At 42.1% G+C, this 17,820-nt stretch overlaps 1 protein-coding gene across 1 annotated transcript in view; it reads left to right on the forward strand.

Moving 5' to 3' along the window:
- The first annotated feature begins 5,318 nt into the window (after positions 1–5,318).
- The window catches only part of LAMA1 (laminin subunit alpha 1), a 101,408-nt gene continuing 88,906 nt past the window's right edge, over positions 5,319–17,820 (forward strand). Inside the window, exon 1 of the mRNA XM_062568525.1 lies at positions 5,319–5,401. Coding sequence (XP_062424509.1) covers positions 5,320–5,401 — 82 coding nt within the window. The 5' untranslated portion in view covers position 5,319. The remainder of the gene's footprint in view (positions 5,402–17,820) is intronic.

Consider the following 17,820-nt stretch of genomic DNA (forward strand, 5'->3'; position numbering starts at 1 on the left):
ACTAATAAATTCCTATTTAATATACTTTTTTAAATAGCAAAGAAACAAAATTTAGTCACAAACTTTAATCTGCTCTTACAAATCAACTATTGTTTAGAAGTAGGAGCTGAATTATTTTATGATAGAAGTTCTCTATCCATTCAGAAATATTCAAGGTTTTAGGAGTCCAAATTAAATGCCATTCAGATTGTACATCTCTAGGAGGACAAAGTTATATTCTCTCTGCTTCCTAGTACAAAATCTGGAAGTGATAGGTTTGGATCCTTCAAGTCCTACAAGTCCTTCCCAAAACCCCGAGATCAGCTTGGAGATGGTCAAGGAGATTTAAAACTTATCTTTTTCTTAACCCTTGTTCTTCAAGATGTTATAGATGTCTGTCATGAACTTGCCTGTGGCCATTGCTTCCCCTGCACAAACTGCTGGAGCCGTGAGGTTTTTAGAAGTAGTTTAATCAAGGAAAAGCCCCATGTTCAGTTTAAGTTTAGTGGCAGGGGGAGGGGTCTCTACTGAAAACAGTATTATGGAAGAGTTGTGGTTGATTACCAGCAGTAATGGTATTGTATGCATTCCATTGTATGCGTGTCGTCTATGCATTCCATTTTTCAAACAGAAGTAAGAAAAAAATGACAAGAATTCACTCTAATTTGGAGAGAGGATATATTCATCATAATACAATGCCACATGTCAATAATACAATGCAAAATGCCATCCAAGCTTTCCTACTGGAGAATAATCACAATTTCCAGTCAATGAGTTAATTCACATAAAGCACGTTGGGTCTTGCCTTCAGTGTTATTCAGTGCTCATGTTTTAGTTCTAATAGGAAGACAGCAGAAATAAATAAACACAAAAAAAAACATCATGTATTTTGTGTGGTTATAAGATCTCAGTGCAGGTCTTGTAACCAATCCCCAAATCCTGTCATCCTTTGCAGGCATGAAAGTTGGCTTTTAGCTACCCAATGTCTTCTACTCCCCTTAACTCATGCTTTGGTAGCCACAAAAATAGGATGCATTGGATGACTATGCTCCTTGCCTCCTTCTCTGCTTTTTGAGTCTTTCTTCCCATTTTTTGTCACTGAACAGTAGCGCTTTTCTCCCTCCTCTCTTTCCCAAACAGTTTTCTTTTTTCTTCTCTAACATGAGAGCCATTTCCTTCTGCGTGTGTGTTCTCTCTTCTTCGTGTCCTCCTGCCCCAACCATTAGCACCCAGTCTGGCATTAAGAGGGGCGACAGAAAGAGGTGATGGGGGGTTCACAGCCTGCTGGGAGTTGGGGCAGAAGGATGCCCAATCCCCACAGGCTGCCAGTGTGAGGAGCATGCAGCTCTCGGCAGGGCATGTACCTGGCCTGGGGCATAGCACAGACATTAAAACCCCTCTGCGTTATGAGAGCTGCCATTCTGGGGGTGGCATGGGAATTTACGCAGCATTTCCCATTTTCTCTCTTCTTGTTTATCTTTCTCTTCTCTTTTTGCATCTAGAGTGCCAGTCTTCCTCTCCCATGGACACTTAAGTCTGCACAACTCCTGGGGCCATGCAAGTCTTCACTGGGAGGTGGACAAGTCCCCGAGTGACCTTGTGTCCCTGAGCTGGCCTGCACTGTGCTTTTTCCGGCCAGGCTGGAGCCCTTCAATCCACTTGCTCCTTTCCCACTTGCCTGTGACAGCGTGGTGCTGCCTCCTGGAGCAGCTGCTTCCCCCCTTCCTTTGAGACAGCAGATTTTCTTTAATCCTCGCAGAAACCTTTGTCATCTCAGAGCCAAATTATTGTAACACAGATTTCAAGTTGCGGCTTGAAATCACTTTCAAGAGCGGAAAGGGCGAAGCGTTTTGCTCTGGCAGTGGAGGGTCGCGCTGCCAGCACAGGGATGCCAGGAGGGAAGCGGGACGGGCCTGGCCAACGCCTCCGCCTTTGAATTACACTTCCAGCAAGTCAAGTCCTAGAGGTGGTTTCTCTGTCGAGAGGAGGATGGAGGCAGGCTGTGCTGTGAAGAGCCTTTTGCTTTGAATTTACCCTTCTCTTTGGTCTGTCACAGCTCGGATTTATTAACTTTCTGGACGCACTTTTCTGAGCGAGGGAGAAAAGCGCTTGAAGGGTTTCTGGGGAACAACTGAAGGCTTATCTAAAGCAGCTTTTAGCAATGAGTGAATGTTTATTGGAGGCAGACAAGCAGTTTACTGTATTGTTTTTTCCTTTGATTGTAAGTGATAATTTTTTCCAGAACACTTTCTCAGAGCGCTTGGGTGGCGCTTAGGAGATAACGAGACAGGATGGAGTACAGGTCTGTGCAAAAAAAGCCCAGCAAAAACCCAAACAGCTAACCATCGGGAAAGCCCTTCTGCCCCTGCTAATAAAAAACTGACTTAAGCACTAAATGCAACTTGGGCTGGGACAGTTGCCTGATTAAATCAGTGCAGCTCCTTATGAAGGTCATTCAAAATTCCTTACCCCGCTTCAATCGGGTACTGCAGCAAAGGTAGGGAGTAGGGGAGGGACCCCTGAGGGTGGGATGGGTGGTAAGGTGGGATGGTGGCACATGCAAGCTGGTAAACGCTAGGGATGAGGAAAAAAAAACAGCCCCGCTGACAGCTACGAGTGCCCCTGCTGCCCTCGAGGGTCAGGAGGTGACGCTGGGCTCCCGAGAGGCCCGAAGGGAACCTGCCACTAGCACAATAGTTCTGTCTTAAGCTCAGCAACACAGACAAAAGCTAAAAAAAAAAAAACATATTTGGTGTTCGCTTCTGGCTTACTTAGGTGCAGGATAGCAGAGAGGTTCCACCAGACTTTGTGTCTTTCTCCAGTCTGAATTCTCCCAAACCTCAGTTTTTGCCAAAGGCGATGTTTTTATCAATAGGTTGTTATCCACAGATGCCTAGATTAATGTATTCACTTTGTGCTACATAATCCTAAATATGAGTATTTTCCATTCTGTTGCAACTGAAATACTTAGTCCCCCAGGCAATTCTAATTTATGAAAAAGAAAAAATAAGGGTTTAAGACATTCTCTGTAATCACATCGCTGAGTATTTTCGAGGTTTCACACTTAATTTTTTTCTTGTTTTACCTAGCAAAAAATGTTGAGTGTTATTTTGGAATAAATTATAATTAGCCAAACAACTGTGAGGTGTTCAGAAAATAACTTTCCTAAAGATTGCATCACCTCTGTCATTTTTTTTTCCAAGAAACAGCAACTTAATCATTTTATAATCTAAAATCTGTTGTGCTATTTTAATTTGCAGTGTTGCTGCTTATGCTAAGCATATATGTTATAGTAATGTTCAGCATTTCTGCTTACGTATGAGGTCTGCGGGGACTGTATATACATGCATGAAAGCACAGTGCCTTAAAATGTTCTCATTCTCTCACACATTTCTTGACTCATTCACGCTCTTACCTGTAGCACAGCACTCCATTTTCTCATTGGATTAGTTTGTTAAAGACTAAGAAGTTTCTGATCTTTCATTTATGATACTTTACGCACTCAGTGTAAATGGGCCGTGGCATTACACTGGCTTAACAGACTGAGATCCTCATCTAAACGTGTAATCATTTAAAGCTCTTTAGAAACCTAGGTTAGCGAAGGATTATATGAATAGATGCATGTCTTGAACCAAGGATCGTTCTGACCGCTTGGTATTTGATAATAACAGCAATGAGCTGCGGACAAAGGAAATGACAGAAAACGCAGTAATTCTCTTATCTAAGGAGAGGTACGTGCGCTAGTGAAATTTGGTGAGAGTCAGTTTTCCCAGCAAATGGTTATAATAGACACCGAACAACGCGGACGTACTCCCGCAGACTAGCACAATGGGTATTTTTCAGTTAAAAGTTGCAAATTGGTGTTTAGTTAAACTACAATAATGATACAGCCCGGAGCTGTGCCTCAATGTACGTTCTCAGCTCTTTTGGCATGTTCTGACGAGGATAACCGCGTGCAGCAGAGAGCTGGGACTCACTCATTGCATGCACGCGAGAAAGTAACATTCAGCTCATTGGAATTTGAAGAAATGGTTAAACTGATTATAAAGCTGAAAATTGGCAAGATTTTGTGTTGCACAGATGCTCCTCTTTCTCTTTCCTTTGTACTTGGCTCCCAACTGGTATTTGCGATCCTGCACAGAGGATTCCTTAACCTGACCTCTATGATTTTAGAATTAATGACACTTTGGCTCTTGAAAATTGTTGACTTTTCTCTCCACAGATGTTTTGCTTTCCTCCTTTTTGCCTGTCCTGAAATTTAAGAAGTTTGTGGTGTGAGCAAAGGACGGATCTGTTGGAAGGGACAGATGCCGAGTGTTATTTATTTGTAGGCTTGAAGGCATTTGATAACATTTTGTGGCAGAACTTTTACATTTTTTTCCCCTTGACCTATAGATTTTTCCTATTTGTCGATGTTTTGCATGTAAACATTGCTATGCATTCTGAATCTAACTCATAACTCCCAAGTTATGTGGTAATAAATAGCTTTATTTTATATAAAAGATATAAACTACTACTCTTTTCCTGAATTTCTTTACCTTATCAATAAAAACAGCCTGTCGACAGCACTGAAGCCTGAACTCCACCCAGTGGCTCCCCTCGACTTCAGGAACGTACTTGTAACCTAACTCATTGATGTTACCGCGTTTTGAAACGTACTTTAAGAAGCAATATGACACAGTGCAACATTACACTTCCTAAAATCTCAGTAAGCAGCCATTAGTTGCCAGAGGGGATTTGCATTTGAGACACGATGTCTTTTGACTAAAATTCCCCCACCTCAATCAACTCATTTGGTAGTGTGCATCTGCACAGCTGTTGCTGCTCCAAGCAAAAAGCCATTCTTCGCTGCAAGTTATTGGGGGTATTGATTAAGGAGCACTGTGGACATGAGCTGTGTGACTGACAAGCGTAAAAATAGGAAAGCCAAATCTTTCACTGAAACTTCTCTACTAAGAGAATTTCTACACCTTTTTTTTTTTCTTTTGCATTTTATGCTAATTTCAAAAGGCTGCTGATCGTTAAAACGTCGCGAGGAGTTTCAAAGGGACAAACCCAGGTATTTTTAACCCTTTCGGTTTAGAAACACGGCTGCACCGCTGCGTTTCTGCGGAGGGTGGGCATGGAAACCACCAGCGCGGGCACGGAGGGAAAGGCGTGACAAAACCCGAGCAGCTTAACGCTGAGAGCACTTGCAAGCGCGGGCGGCAGAGGACAGCGGCGCGCGGCGGGGTGCGGAGAGGGGCGGGCCGGGCCGGGCCGGGCCGGGCCCGGGGCGGAGGGGGGGAGCATATAAGGCGGGCGCGCTCGGGGGCCGGGCAGCAGCCGGCGGCGGCGACGATGGGCAGCGGCGGGCGGCTAGTGGCGCTGGGGCTGCTGGTGGCCTCGCTGCAGTGGGCGCCGGGGCAGGGCCAGCCCCGAGGTGAGGGCGGCGGGGTGCCCCGCCGCGGGGGTGCGCGGCTCGCTGCGTGCGGTGTGCGTGTGCGTGCAAATGCTTGCAGCGCCTGTTCGCAAAGGCGCCGGGTGCCGGGCAGGGTTTCTTTGGGGGAGTCCCCGCGGGGTGCCCCTTCCCGCTGCGGGAGAGCCGCCGCAGCGGGCTGGGGGCCGGCAGAGGCGTCCGCGCTTCGCCGATCTGCTGTGCGCGGCGCTCCCCCCCACCCCTTCCTCCCCATCTCCGCGGCCGCCCTCCCCCTCCGGGAGCCTTTTCTCTCCCCGCGGCGCCGGGGGCCGCCCACCGCCTTTGTGGGAGGCGAGAAACCCGGGGGCGGCCCGGTCCGGTGCCCCCGGGGGCGGCCCGGTCCCCCCGGCCGCCGCCGCCCGCCCCGTCGCGGCGGAGCCCCCGCGCAGCCCCGCAGGCGGGCGGCAGCGGGGCCCGGCCCCGGGGACGGGGTGTCCCTGGGCGGGATCGGGCCCGAGGGACGCCTCGTGCTGCCGCCGGTGTGGACTTGCCGCGGTGTTATAAGCGGTAAGAGACGATCAAAAATGCTTTTCCGCGCGTGGAAGTGAGGTAGCGAAAGAACCTAACAGAACTGAGGAAAGTTTTCTGATCTTGCTTGCACGTGTTGCTTACCACATTGTGGCTGGGATGCTGGGAGGCTCTGCGGCGAGCCCCTGCTCTGTGAGTAACTTTGCACACTCTTCCTCTTTGTTCAGACTGGGGCAGCTTCTGTCTTCCTTGCCCGTCTCGCCGAAGCGAGCAAGCAGCAGCGGCTCGCTCCTCTCTGCTGCCTCGGTAGTCGCTGACCGTGTCGCATGCAGGGGTGTGAGCTAAAGCGCTGACAGACACCAGACCCCCTCACCTGTGCTCACCTTCAGCTCCTGGCACACTCAACAGCAAAATTTCTGCTGACTGCCACTCCCTGCACATTAATTCCCATCCACATTGGGTTTCCGTTAAAATCCAAGAATGGAAAATGGTTGGAAGGCATATGTTGTGCAGATGCATAACTTAATTTTCTTTAAGGTGGAGTGTGCTGTTTAAGATGGACACAGTATGGGAAGATTAGCATCTGGAGGCTTGCCCTTTGCAATAAAAGCACGTGGGTTTACTACTGTTCTTACACATGCAAAAGTTCATTCTCCAGGTAAAGCACACCAAATCAAACCTATGTAAATTGCTAAGTCCATATATTACAGTGTGTAAATAAATACATGTGGCCTCGGATATGAAAACTTTACTTTCAGAACCAAATGAAAAGATGGATAATATGATGCAAAATTTACATTTCATTATTACATTTTCTGTAAAGTATGTAAGATAATCTTACTTTACTGCTAACTGCTATTCAAATAGGTATGTTAGCACAGAGTTTTTAAAAAAGAAATTTTAAAAATAGAAAAACACAGCTGACAGTGCCCTTACCTTTTTTCACAGAAACTTGCAGTGGTCACCCTGCATTATCTGCTGCAGCTTTTGCAAGGAGTTTACACCTGATATGCTAGCTTTCAAACTTTAAAAGCTTTCAAGCATGTTTTCATCTAGAGGCAACTTGATAAAATGTGTATTTATCACATCAGTGACTGCATATGCATATACTATTATACTTTATTGCACTTAAGCCACCTCTCCTGCAACTATTTGAATACGTTACTTTAAATGTATATTTTTCTAGCTAAAAGTTAGGTCAGTCAGGTCAGGAGACTATTTCTTCTATTAGATTAGGATGTTAGATTTTTTTTTTCCTCTCAGCATGAGGAAGCAGTGAATATCAACCCCCCCCCCGGTGGATAACTGCCTTACAAAAAACAGAATTCAAGATAACTGATCCTAAAACAATGTGAAGAATGTGATGCAGATTGGAATGGCCATGTTGTTTTTGCAGAGGGTAAACAACTCAAGCTCAAACTTAAACATCATGGTGATATGAAATGTGGTTTGTGGTAAGGGCGGAAAGATTGCTCAGACTGTTGCAAGGGCATCGGAGAAGTTTGGACGGAAGGTATCTTGGCATACCCATGGAAAGTGTCTTTGTAGAATTATTTCAGCATTTCCTGTTTTTCAGTTTGTGCCTGCTTTTGTCCTGTCAGCAAATCAGGAAATTGGAGAATGCAAGGGTCTGTCAGAAAGTGCAGGATTCCAGTCTGAGAAAGAGCAAAAGAGTAGTAGAGTCAGTGCACTGAACAACTTGAAAGGTTAAGGACTGGGTCCTTTCAGCCTAAAGATTAATATCTACATAGCTATAAAATGTAGTTGGTATTTTAATTGCAGCTATTTTGTTAAAATACCCCTTCATGTTGAAAAGCTGGTAGCTGTGGACCTAATCTTTGCTCAGCTGCTTCTCACGTCAGCTTATATTTGTAAGCTAGCGTGCTGTAGTAGCCTGCTAAGTTGTTCCTATCAGGGGTTTTGGAATCAGTAGTCTGTGTTGATACTTAAAAGATTGAAGGACCCCAGAAAGGTGCTAAGGGTGCTCCATCTGAGCAGAACTGAACATAGTACATATTACAAATGTCTGTCACTTGGGTTTCAAGCCTTGCTTCAAGAATCTGAAATAGTAAGCATGCTTAGGTTGTGATTAATACACAAATCACAACATGTTCAGCAATCACTGTTTTCTGACAGTTAAGTGGTAAAGTTTGCATGTAAGTCTGGTTGTTAGAGCACTTGCCCACAAAGTGGGAGATTTGAGTGAAATCTTAGCTTCAACTAACATCTCTGGTTCAACTAGAGGTGTTCAACTAGATGCCTCAACTCACATCTCTAGTTCCTGAATAGTGTCTTACTACCAGGCTGCTTCAACAGATAATGCAGGGGTTGGGGAGGAACATAGGAAATACCTGCAAACTTCTGTTTGAAATAGAGCTGTTGTGCGGTAGGTTTAAAGGGTGCAGATAGGGAACGATCAAGGGGAAAAGCTGATGCTGTAGTTTGATAATTTGGGCAGTCAAAGATGGAAGAAGAATCAAGGCTTTCTGTTTCTGTTGCAAGCAGAAGTTAAACATCTTAATCTGGGAGTGTAAGACAGTTTGTAAGGTACTCATCCCTCTTTTTTCCCTGGGTTACTCAAGCCTGGCACCACTTGATGGGGTAGCTGTGCATCTGATTCAGTGCAGAAGGGCATTTTGGTGCCTAATCCAGGGTGGCAAATTCTACTTCGGAGTTAGTGTGCTGTATTTGTAGGTGCAGGAGCACTTTGCAGCCTGATACCAGAGTCCTTTTTTTGGGTCCAGCTGTTAGTCAACAAGCCCAGATAGGTGAACCTTATGTTCCTGGTACCTGCCTACAGCGTCATTCATTCAGAGATGTCTTGTGGGTTGATACTATGTTTGAAACTGAGAGCCAGACTTTTGGAATTTAGTTGAATGACCAGAAAACTTTAAGACGAAGTTTGCTTACACTTTTAGGATAACCTAGATACTGCATCTGCAAATACAGTCTGTATGATGTATTTTTTTCATTTCGCAGGAACTTCAGAAGTACTGTACTTTGTAGTTTGTGTGCTAATGGCTTGAATAGTACTTGTTTCCATCAATCCTAAATGCCAGATGTTTCAAGGAAATGGGTAAGAAACCTGTAGCAAACAGCTATGTGATGTTCTGTTTGCAGTAGTTTCTGCTTGAATCTCAAATGTCAGTAAATAGTTGACACGTCTTCTGAAATTGGAAGGTTTCTACCCCGTGCAATGTTTTTGTTCATTTTTAAATATTTCTTTTTAATGACTTTGCTATGATTATGTTGGCATAAATATGTCCTGACAGAAAACGCTAAAATAAACCGAAAGTCCCCTGAGATTTGCAGGAAACTTAGAGGCAGTGCTGTTTGCAACTTGTGGTGTGAGACAAAAGATTGATGAGCTGAAAAGATGGTAATGCATCTGCCTTAATGAATGTGCTGTGGTTTGCTGAAAACCTCCTTTTTTTTTCTTTTTTTTTTTTTCTTTCTTTTTTTTTTTTTTTTTTGCAAAACTGGGCAGAATGGTCTATATGGCTCAGATCCCATAGCTCTTTCTCCCTGGGTCAGGAGTAAATCTGCGTACCACTCACAGGTCTTCATGTAACTGGCTGGGCCACAAGATACCTATTAACTGTCCATGCTACATTTAAATTGTGATTAAATTCTTATCTCCACACACATGAAAGAGCATGGTTGTTAGGGGATGTTTAGGGAAGGAAGAATCAAGGTGGTTTGGAAGGAACAAGTATGCAAAAATAGTAGGATAAGGGGATAAAGGGGACTGGTCAGGTGAGAACAGGTTGCTGGTATGCCTGACTATCCATGCACTGCACCTCACTGCCACAGTCTGTCCTGGCCAGTGACTGGGTAGACTGAGCACTGAAGGACAGTGATTGGAGCATCTGTGTTATATTAAACAGAAATTGGTCTCCGTCATATTGGAAGGAATCTGAAATGTAGATTCATTACACTTCATATTATTCTTTCTATCTCAGCTATGTACAAATTTTGATCACAGAAGTTGGAGTTGAGGCTGGGAGAGAGGAAGGAAGAGCCAAAAGAAATTTCAGTTATTCTGGTCATCTGCAAAGAATGTCTTATGCCAGTTGTGGAGAAAACATTAAGTGCTTGGCTGTAATTAGAGTCTTAAATTTCATTTTTTTTTGCTTACTTTAATGGAGTTAGTACTGGAGAGCCTATTTGTTCTTTCCTCAGAGTACAAAGATCTGTGAAGGAGAAAATGTCCATGAAAGCGTTCCACTTAGAATGCTTAGGCTGAAGATTAAGATGAAAAAGGTGTCATAAATATTTTTCCCATCCCCTGAGGGCTTAGAAAATGCATCTCTGGAAAGTCAGGATTACCAATGTAGGTTGATCAGTTGTTGGTATTTATGGCACTCTGGCCCAGGATCTTCAGATGGGGTGTGCCTCCCTCTCCCAAGTCCTCATTTTTTTTTTGCGAGGGGCTGACAAGCTGCTCTGCCCTAGGCATGAGCTGAGCTGCCCCTTCCAGACAAGGCAGAGGTTTGGCGAGATGAGATTGGTTAGGTCACTTTGCAGGACCTGTAACTGGTTAGTTAATGTAAACCTGTAGCACGTATCGATCGCATTTCTCAGTTTTATGTTTTGGGATGCTTTCGTGATATTTGTGGCAACTGTCTAACTTCTCCTACTGTCCAAGGCGTTGTGTAATGACAGTGTGTAACTCTGGCTCTGAGGTTTGAGTGAGTGCTCCGGCTAGTGGAGTTGCGAGTCAAGTCAAAAAAGGACAAATGCATCTGTCTTAGTTTAAACTTGGTTTCTTGCATTGGTTTTAAGGACTTCATTTTAATGCTTTTGCAATAATTCTGTGCTTTCAGAGATAAAAAAGATGCTTTTGCCCTGAAATAGAAGTCATTATTTTGTTCACATTAGTTTTGAGTGTTAAACCTTGTATGTATCTACATTGTTAGGAGAAAACTGGAGTGTTTAATTTTGTTACAGAAAACAATACTGTAAAAATTAAAGCCGTAGAAGTGTCTAGCACTATAAAACTACTCTGACAATCTAAGTCTGTGGTATCGTTAAATACTGAAAATAGGTAGATGCGTGTGACTTAAACCTCTTCCTTCAACATAAATCGGTGGTTCTTCCTCCCAAGAAGTTTTACTTTGTGCTCCTGGCAGAATAAAAGAGGAGACATAGTTTAAAACAAACAGATGAAAAAAACCCAGCTTCTTTGGTAAAAATCTATCTCTGTAAAATCCCTTTTGTTTTAAATGCCGTGAGTTCCTTTGGACTGTTCCAAAGGGACATGTGCAGCAGTCAGCCTCACCCACTGCTCGTGGTGGGACCTGGCCCTTCCACAAGTGGCCCAACCTTGCAAGCCGTGTAAAGCACTCACTAAGGTGGGTTAATAGAGTTGTTTTGTCTTGGCTTTTCCTATCCATCAACCCCGTGTAGATCCTGCTCCTTCTTTGTGTAGGCAGAATAGACTTGAGCCTTTAGCAATTCCATCTGTTTTATTAGCTGTAACTTGTTAGCTTCTAGTGACTTTTTTGGAAAGCATTATTGAATACAGTGAAGACTCCATCAGAGATATTCCCTAACCAATTCTTTTAAATTAAATTTCAGATTTAAAGCTGTTTTGCAAGCATAATGTAATTCCTTCTTAGCTCATTTATTGTTCTGTGAGATCCAGTCCTCCTCTTGGTTCCCGCATGAGAATAAAGGTTAAAAAGCTGTTTAAGAAACAGTCTACTATGTTTTTGCCTCAGCTCTGTCTGCATTCTTACTGCTGTTTTGCTCCAATATGACCTTGAAGATGGACCTATGTCCACTGCCCCCTCTATCATATTTGTATAAGCTTTTATTTGCTAAAAGGCAGCAGAATTGTTGCACTGGTCTGGTGTGAAGGAGTCAGTAGGAAAGATCTCTATTAAAAAAATCCATAAGATAGAAAGATCTTTCATTCTGAATTGAACGAAATCATGCTCAATTAAAAAAAAATGCTTTGAGTTGTCTTGGGTTTTAAAGTTTCTAAGTGACTAACTGCATAAGTGCCTTCACCAGGTGTTAGGTTAATATTTAGATGCTTTAGTCTTGATTCTTTTTTTGTGGTAAGCCTGTTGGTAACTGAGTGGGCTGTATTCAGCTCACCGACTGTTGACAAAGAGACAAGTCAGTTTTCACACACTGAATTTAGCCATTATACTTGCTCTTGTAGCAGAGTGGGAAAGTAGTGGTTTTTGCAATGGTATGGGAGATATCCTGTATAAATTAGATCCACATTTAAAAATGTCTTGTTGGAGATCTGCAGCTCTTCAAACAAAAAACTCTTTGGATGGGAGTGAGTAGGTTTTCTGCGTAAGACTGAAGAAAACTTCTTTTTCAGAAAACTTGCTAATAAGCTAAACTGTTATTCAGAAAATTTACTCCCTGAGAAGAGATGATGAACAGCTAGAGAGGTGATGCTTCAAACATTGAAAAGTGTGAAGTATTGTAAATCCCTGTTCTCATGTTCTCATACATATTTATATTTACACAAGTATATACACACTTAGCTTTATATATATGCACAAATTTCCCAGCTCCTGTTTTGCTACCTGGGTGCATTGTCTAATATTGGAGTTTTTTGTCTAACAAAGGTATTTAACAGTAAGCTCATTTTGGAGTGAGTTCCAAAAAGTTTTCTTTTACTGTGCCTTCCGTTGTGATGTGTGATTACTTTGCATGCTTCGAGACTGATACTACATTTAAAAATAACTGCCCCCTTTCAATTAAATGATAGGTGAAGGGTGTGCTTGCATATGCTTGGGAGTACTGGACCATTGTGTAATGGAGCATTGTGTAGCTTCTAAGAAAAAAATCAAAGAATGGATGAGAAATACTCTAACTTGCACTTCTACAAAAGTTTAGCCCTGTAAAAGGAAGTGGCAAAATCATAGAATCGTAGAATAACCTACTGCTTCAAATATCTGTGCAAAACTAGAGACAGAGGCAGGATATGTGACTATTGTGGGGAGCAGTTTAGGAAAGGGGATTGATCATGTTTTGGGGGACCAGCACACGAAGGGTGTTAGAGAGCTTCAAAAATGTTCTCTTGATATTGTACATACAGTTTGATAAGCTGTGAAGTTTTTTCTTATAGAAAATATTTTTTCCAATGGTTATTTTCTTTACCTACAGCCAGCATACTATACACAGTGCAGAACCTGTAGAGGATAATTCAGAACAACTTTTGTAGTCATGGTTTGGTTATTGGTTTTTTCTCATGGACCTAATTAATGCTCTAACAGCAAAATCCAGCTTTTTGGAAATCAGTAGCATAAAGTTGTCCTGACTTTATTGGATCTCGGATTTCAACAGTGTAAATGCAAACAGGAGTTACACTGCAGATCTTGATGCTCACTTAGTTCGTACTGATAGTTGATTCAGTTTTCAGAAAGCTTTCGCTGACAGCATTGCCTTGTGTCACCAAACATAACTCAGTTGATCAAAGCAGCAGCCTGTAAAGAAGTGGGAGGAAGCGGGGAAGAAAATAGCAGCTGCTGACTGCGTTTAGTCTGCGGAGGAGTGCTGCTCTTTCAGGAACGACTGGAGCTGGGACTAACCTCAGGGCTGCAGCTGGGGTGAGCTGAGCACCCAGGAGCATGGTGCGTGGCCCCGAGCGTGGGTGCCCTGGCGTCCCTACCTTGGGAGAGCCACCACAACCAGCCCTCTGGGCCCTGGGGAGTCTTTGCCGCTCATGGTCTGTGTTTTATCCTCCACGTGACAGCCGTGCATGTGATATATTTGCTTTTATTGTGCTCCTCTTGGTTCGTATCTCCGCGCTGGTGTTAAGAGGGGAATGCAGTAAAGGATTGTAACAGTGTACTAATGTCTCTGATGATGAGGTTGTTTCTACTTTATTGGCTGAGAAAGGCTAGATAACAGGAGTCTGAAGGGAAAGCTCTTTGAATTGTCAGCATCTGTGGAGACCCTGCGTTAAATTAGGGTTAAATTAGGGTTGTGAAATATATGCTGTTGAAATTTCAAAGATTCCATTCATTTGCTCTAGCCTGTAGAGTCTCTAAAAAGCATACTTCTTTTTTTTTTTTTTTTTTTTTTTTTTTTTTTTTTTTTTTTAACACCAGAAAATACCCTTTGTAATATACCAAAGAGTTAAAAATTTTGGTGGCAGTTGGAGAGTTGAAGTTAACTGCACTGACTTCGGGAGAGTTGCCTGTGAATTTCGATTATCTCAAATTCTTACTAGACTAATTGCCCTTAGATAAGTATATCTCATACAGGGCAAAACCACTTATTCAAATAGAAAGCAAGCCTGTCTGTCATGAATCTGGAATTATATGGTTTTGAATGAAACTGAGTATTCTTAAAAGCTTATTTTTGAATGTTAACAGTAAGTAGCCTTTTCACTAAGTTGATCAGCATTTTAGAAACTCATTCTTTTTTTTTTCTAATGCAAAAATGTAAGCATGTTACTGAATTGGACATTTAGAGGTGAACAGGAGTTTTAAGTCAAGGCTTACAGGACTCAAATCCTTTCAACTCTGATCACAATTTATCTTATTTATCTTCCTTGAAGTAGGTTTACAGTGCATCTGCCAACATCCTCCAGAACAAGTCTGTCACTGCTGAGGGCTTGCACCAAGTACAAACACTAGGGTTAGATGAATGACCACTCTACTTCCGAGTGGTCTCAAAAGGGACAGCTTCGTTTCTGGCATATTTTGAAATAATTTAATGGGAGAATTTCTATGGGGAGAAGTGAATTTGCAGAGTACAGTGTAGATTTTCTGTGAGGTGGAAGAGACTGTTGTCTGCAAGCAATCAGAAGGAGATATATGTGGATGGCAGGGAACTTCAAACTGAATTGCATGATGACTGAAGGAGGATAGACCCTTCCGTGGTGATGGACACATAGTATGTGACATGAAGGCAGTAGTATGGCAGTATGTACAAATCATGACTACTGGTGAATAAGTATATTTAGTGTGTATTTTGGTGTGAAGCAAAAGTTCCCACTGCCACTTATCTCTAGTGATGTGCAAGGTTGCTCAAAAACATTTTATTGCAGATATTTGGAGTCAGGAGGTGCTAGTGCTGTACTGCGATGGCTAACAGTGGTAACTGCAAAATCAATATCTGAATGACTTTGATAGACTGAAAATCCTGTTATAGTGATAGGCAAAGAGTAAGAAGGCTTCTCCATGGTTTAGTGACAGAAAAAAGTCAGGATAGTTACCCAAAAGAAGAAAAACCTATCCATGTACACCACACTATGAACTACAGTATGATACAGTCACTTTCTAAAACCAGAGCATCCTCCTGATCTTTTCTGTTCTTGAGGACAATGTGAAAAATATCTGATGCCCCCTCTGCAACGCTACTTTTGGGTAAACATTTCATTAGCCACATTAAGTCAGCAGAAGAGTTTGGGGTGTTTTAAGGTAGGGTCCAAAACACACTTGGCAATTTTTATTAGTGCTGGACTAGCTTTGCTAAATTTTAAGTTAAAGGACTTAAGTTTCCACTCTAGGTCTTCAGACTGTTTAAATTTTCTTAAATTACACTCTGGGCTGAAATGCATCATTCTTCTAAGGCCAAAGGCAAAATACTTGTAGGACACTTGATTAAAATTCCATGTGACTGGCCGAATTACCGAGCATTCGTGGTAGTGCAGAAGAGAACTCTCTTTACTTTGAAATATTAGTTGCTTTTCTTTTTAATTTTGTGTCCTGAAAATTACTTTTTCTGGAATTTGTTCTACCTGAAGACAAATGCCTTTGATTTGTCATGAAGACATTTACTGTAACATGATAAAGTACAGGTTTGAAACTGGTGAGAGCTTGAAACATAAAATGTGCAACAGGTAACTTGCATTTGTATACTTAAACTGACAGCAAGATACACCTGTATATTTGTTAATATTTGTTGCGTGTCTGGTGGTCAGCAGGCTTAGATAAACAGTATAAAAATTTGCAGTTTTCCTTGGTTGCCTGGAGTAAAATACCTAGAAAAAAGTAGCAGGATATGTTTTGGTTTCTACAAAGAGCAGAATACCACCTCTACACTGCACTGAATAATTGGTGATAACTGGGAAAAAACTCCCGCCGAGGGTTACCCAGTTAACCGTTTTGATCTGAGCTGTGAAATCTTGACAATAGGGAATGATCAAGTTATGCATGTCTTAAGTGTTACATAGCTGCAAACCCTCTTGGCTGCATTGAAGCTGGAGGAAATGTCCTCCCTTCCACCCCGGAAGACCTGGCAGCGATGCAGAGCTGTGTGCGCCCTGGTAATGGCTTTGCACCATTCTGCTGGTTTGAAAACTTGTCTTGTACATCTGAAAAAAACACATGGATTTCTAAACTGGGAGAACTTGTAGTTCTTAGGTGCCAGGTGAACTCTTGCAATTAAAGCAGTTTTTCCTTAATTAATAGAAAACTTCTACTTTAAATGGGAAACTTAATTTCTTCTGAGGCAGCTGCACTTTGAAGTATTAAGGTAGTACATATATTAGAAAAATGGAAAATACTTTGTATGAACTTCACTTTTCTATATGCTGGTGAATAATACATTCGCATGAAATCAGTAAAAAATACATTTCAGTGTTCCCTTGCAGTGGTACTGTGTGCTTTAAGATTTGGTTTATGATTGCAGCTAGCTCGAGGGGTCTTTCTCTGTTTCCATGGGGAAAGGAGTGGTAACTCTTTTGCTGTTGTTGTGATACAGGCTCACAGTACAGAAATGACCAGGACAACTAAACTTTTCAAATTAATTTCAAACTCAGGTCTCTTAGACTTTGTCAGGAATAAATCTAAATTTAGAATAGCAAGAGAGCTAATATGTGAGTCATAACTTCCTATTCATTATAATATTCAATATTAATCCAGTGTGAAGCCTAATGGTGCACCTTTATGAACACAAGCATAGTTAGGATTAAACCCAGATGGGAAGTAACGCAAGTTGAAAGTTGATGTTAAGAAGTGCAAGGTGAACCTTTAGCTATTGAGGCAGTCACAGGGAGTGAAGTCCCTAATCTTTGACATGCCAGTCATACTGTCTGTAATATTGTCATGTTGATCTAAGCTAACATTCTGGCTTAGGCTGAAAATGAGGGGAAACACTGACAAGACACTAAAATATTTAAAGCTATGGGTTATGTTTGAGTGAAAATTGTTCTCAAGATTAAGGTGCCTTCAGGAAAAAGCCAGTATAATGCTCAAAGAAAACTCAGACCCAACAACCAAAAAAGATAGAGGCTCATCAATGTGTCAAAAAAGCTATTGGTGAACAAGAAAGAACTAATTTCATGGTCTAGCAGGTTTTTTGTTCCTTGGCAGGCTGCCCTTTGGCTCTTCTAGTTCATAAATGCTGTGACAGGATTTCTGGGCAGATTCTTCCACAGGCCAATATGATACAAAAATCAATACTTACAAGACATGACTTGAGGAAAGGAAGATTAATTTTTGAGTGTGCTCTATGTCATGAGTTTTCAAAGTATAATGAATCTATTTATCCAGTTATACTTTTTTATTATGGAAATTAGCCATCTCTTTTCCTTCTTCAGAATTCCCCTTAGTTTGTTTGTAAGTTACTGTATGTCCCCAAAAGATACGGATGGTATTTCAGAGCTCCTGTTAGCTGAGCTATTAATGCTACTCAGAGACCACTTTTTCCAGCTTTTCTTATACCTGCTAAGTATGTTACAGAAGTGTATCCATTGCTGCTTTCATCCATTGTAGAACTTGTCTAATCTGGAAACAGCCTGAAATAACTGGAGAAGACTATTTGCAATGTGGACACTATGGGGGTACACTAGGTAGTGGTATGTCCACATCCCATCTCATTTTACAGCCACTCACCTACCTTGTAAAGTACTGCTTATTTGTCTACAAAAGTTTAGCTAGAAGAGCAGAGAAGTTGGGTACCTGCACTGATGAACGGAGGAAAGAATCTGCCCC

Source organism: Rhea pennata, chromosome 2, assembly GCF_028389875.1.
Source record: "Rhea pennata isolate bPtePen1 chromosome 2, bPtePen1.pri, whole genome shotgun sequence".
Classification (NCBI taxonomy): domain Eukaryota; kingdom Metazoa; phylum Chordata; class Aves; order Rheiformes; family Rheidae; genus Rhea; species Rhea pennata.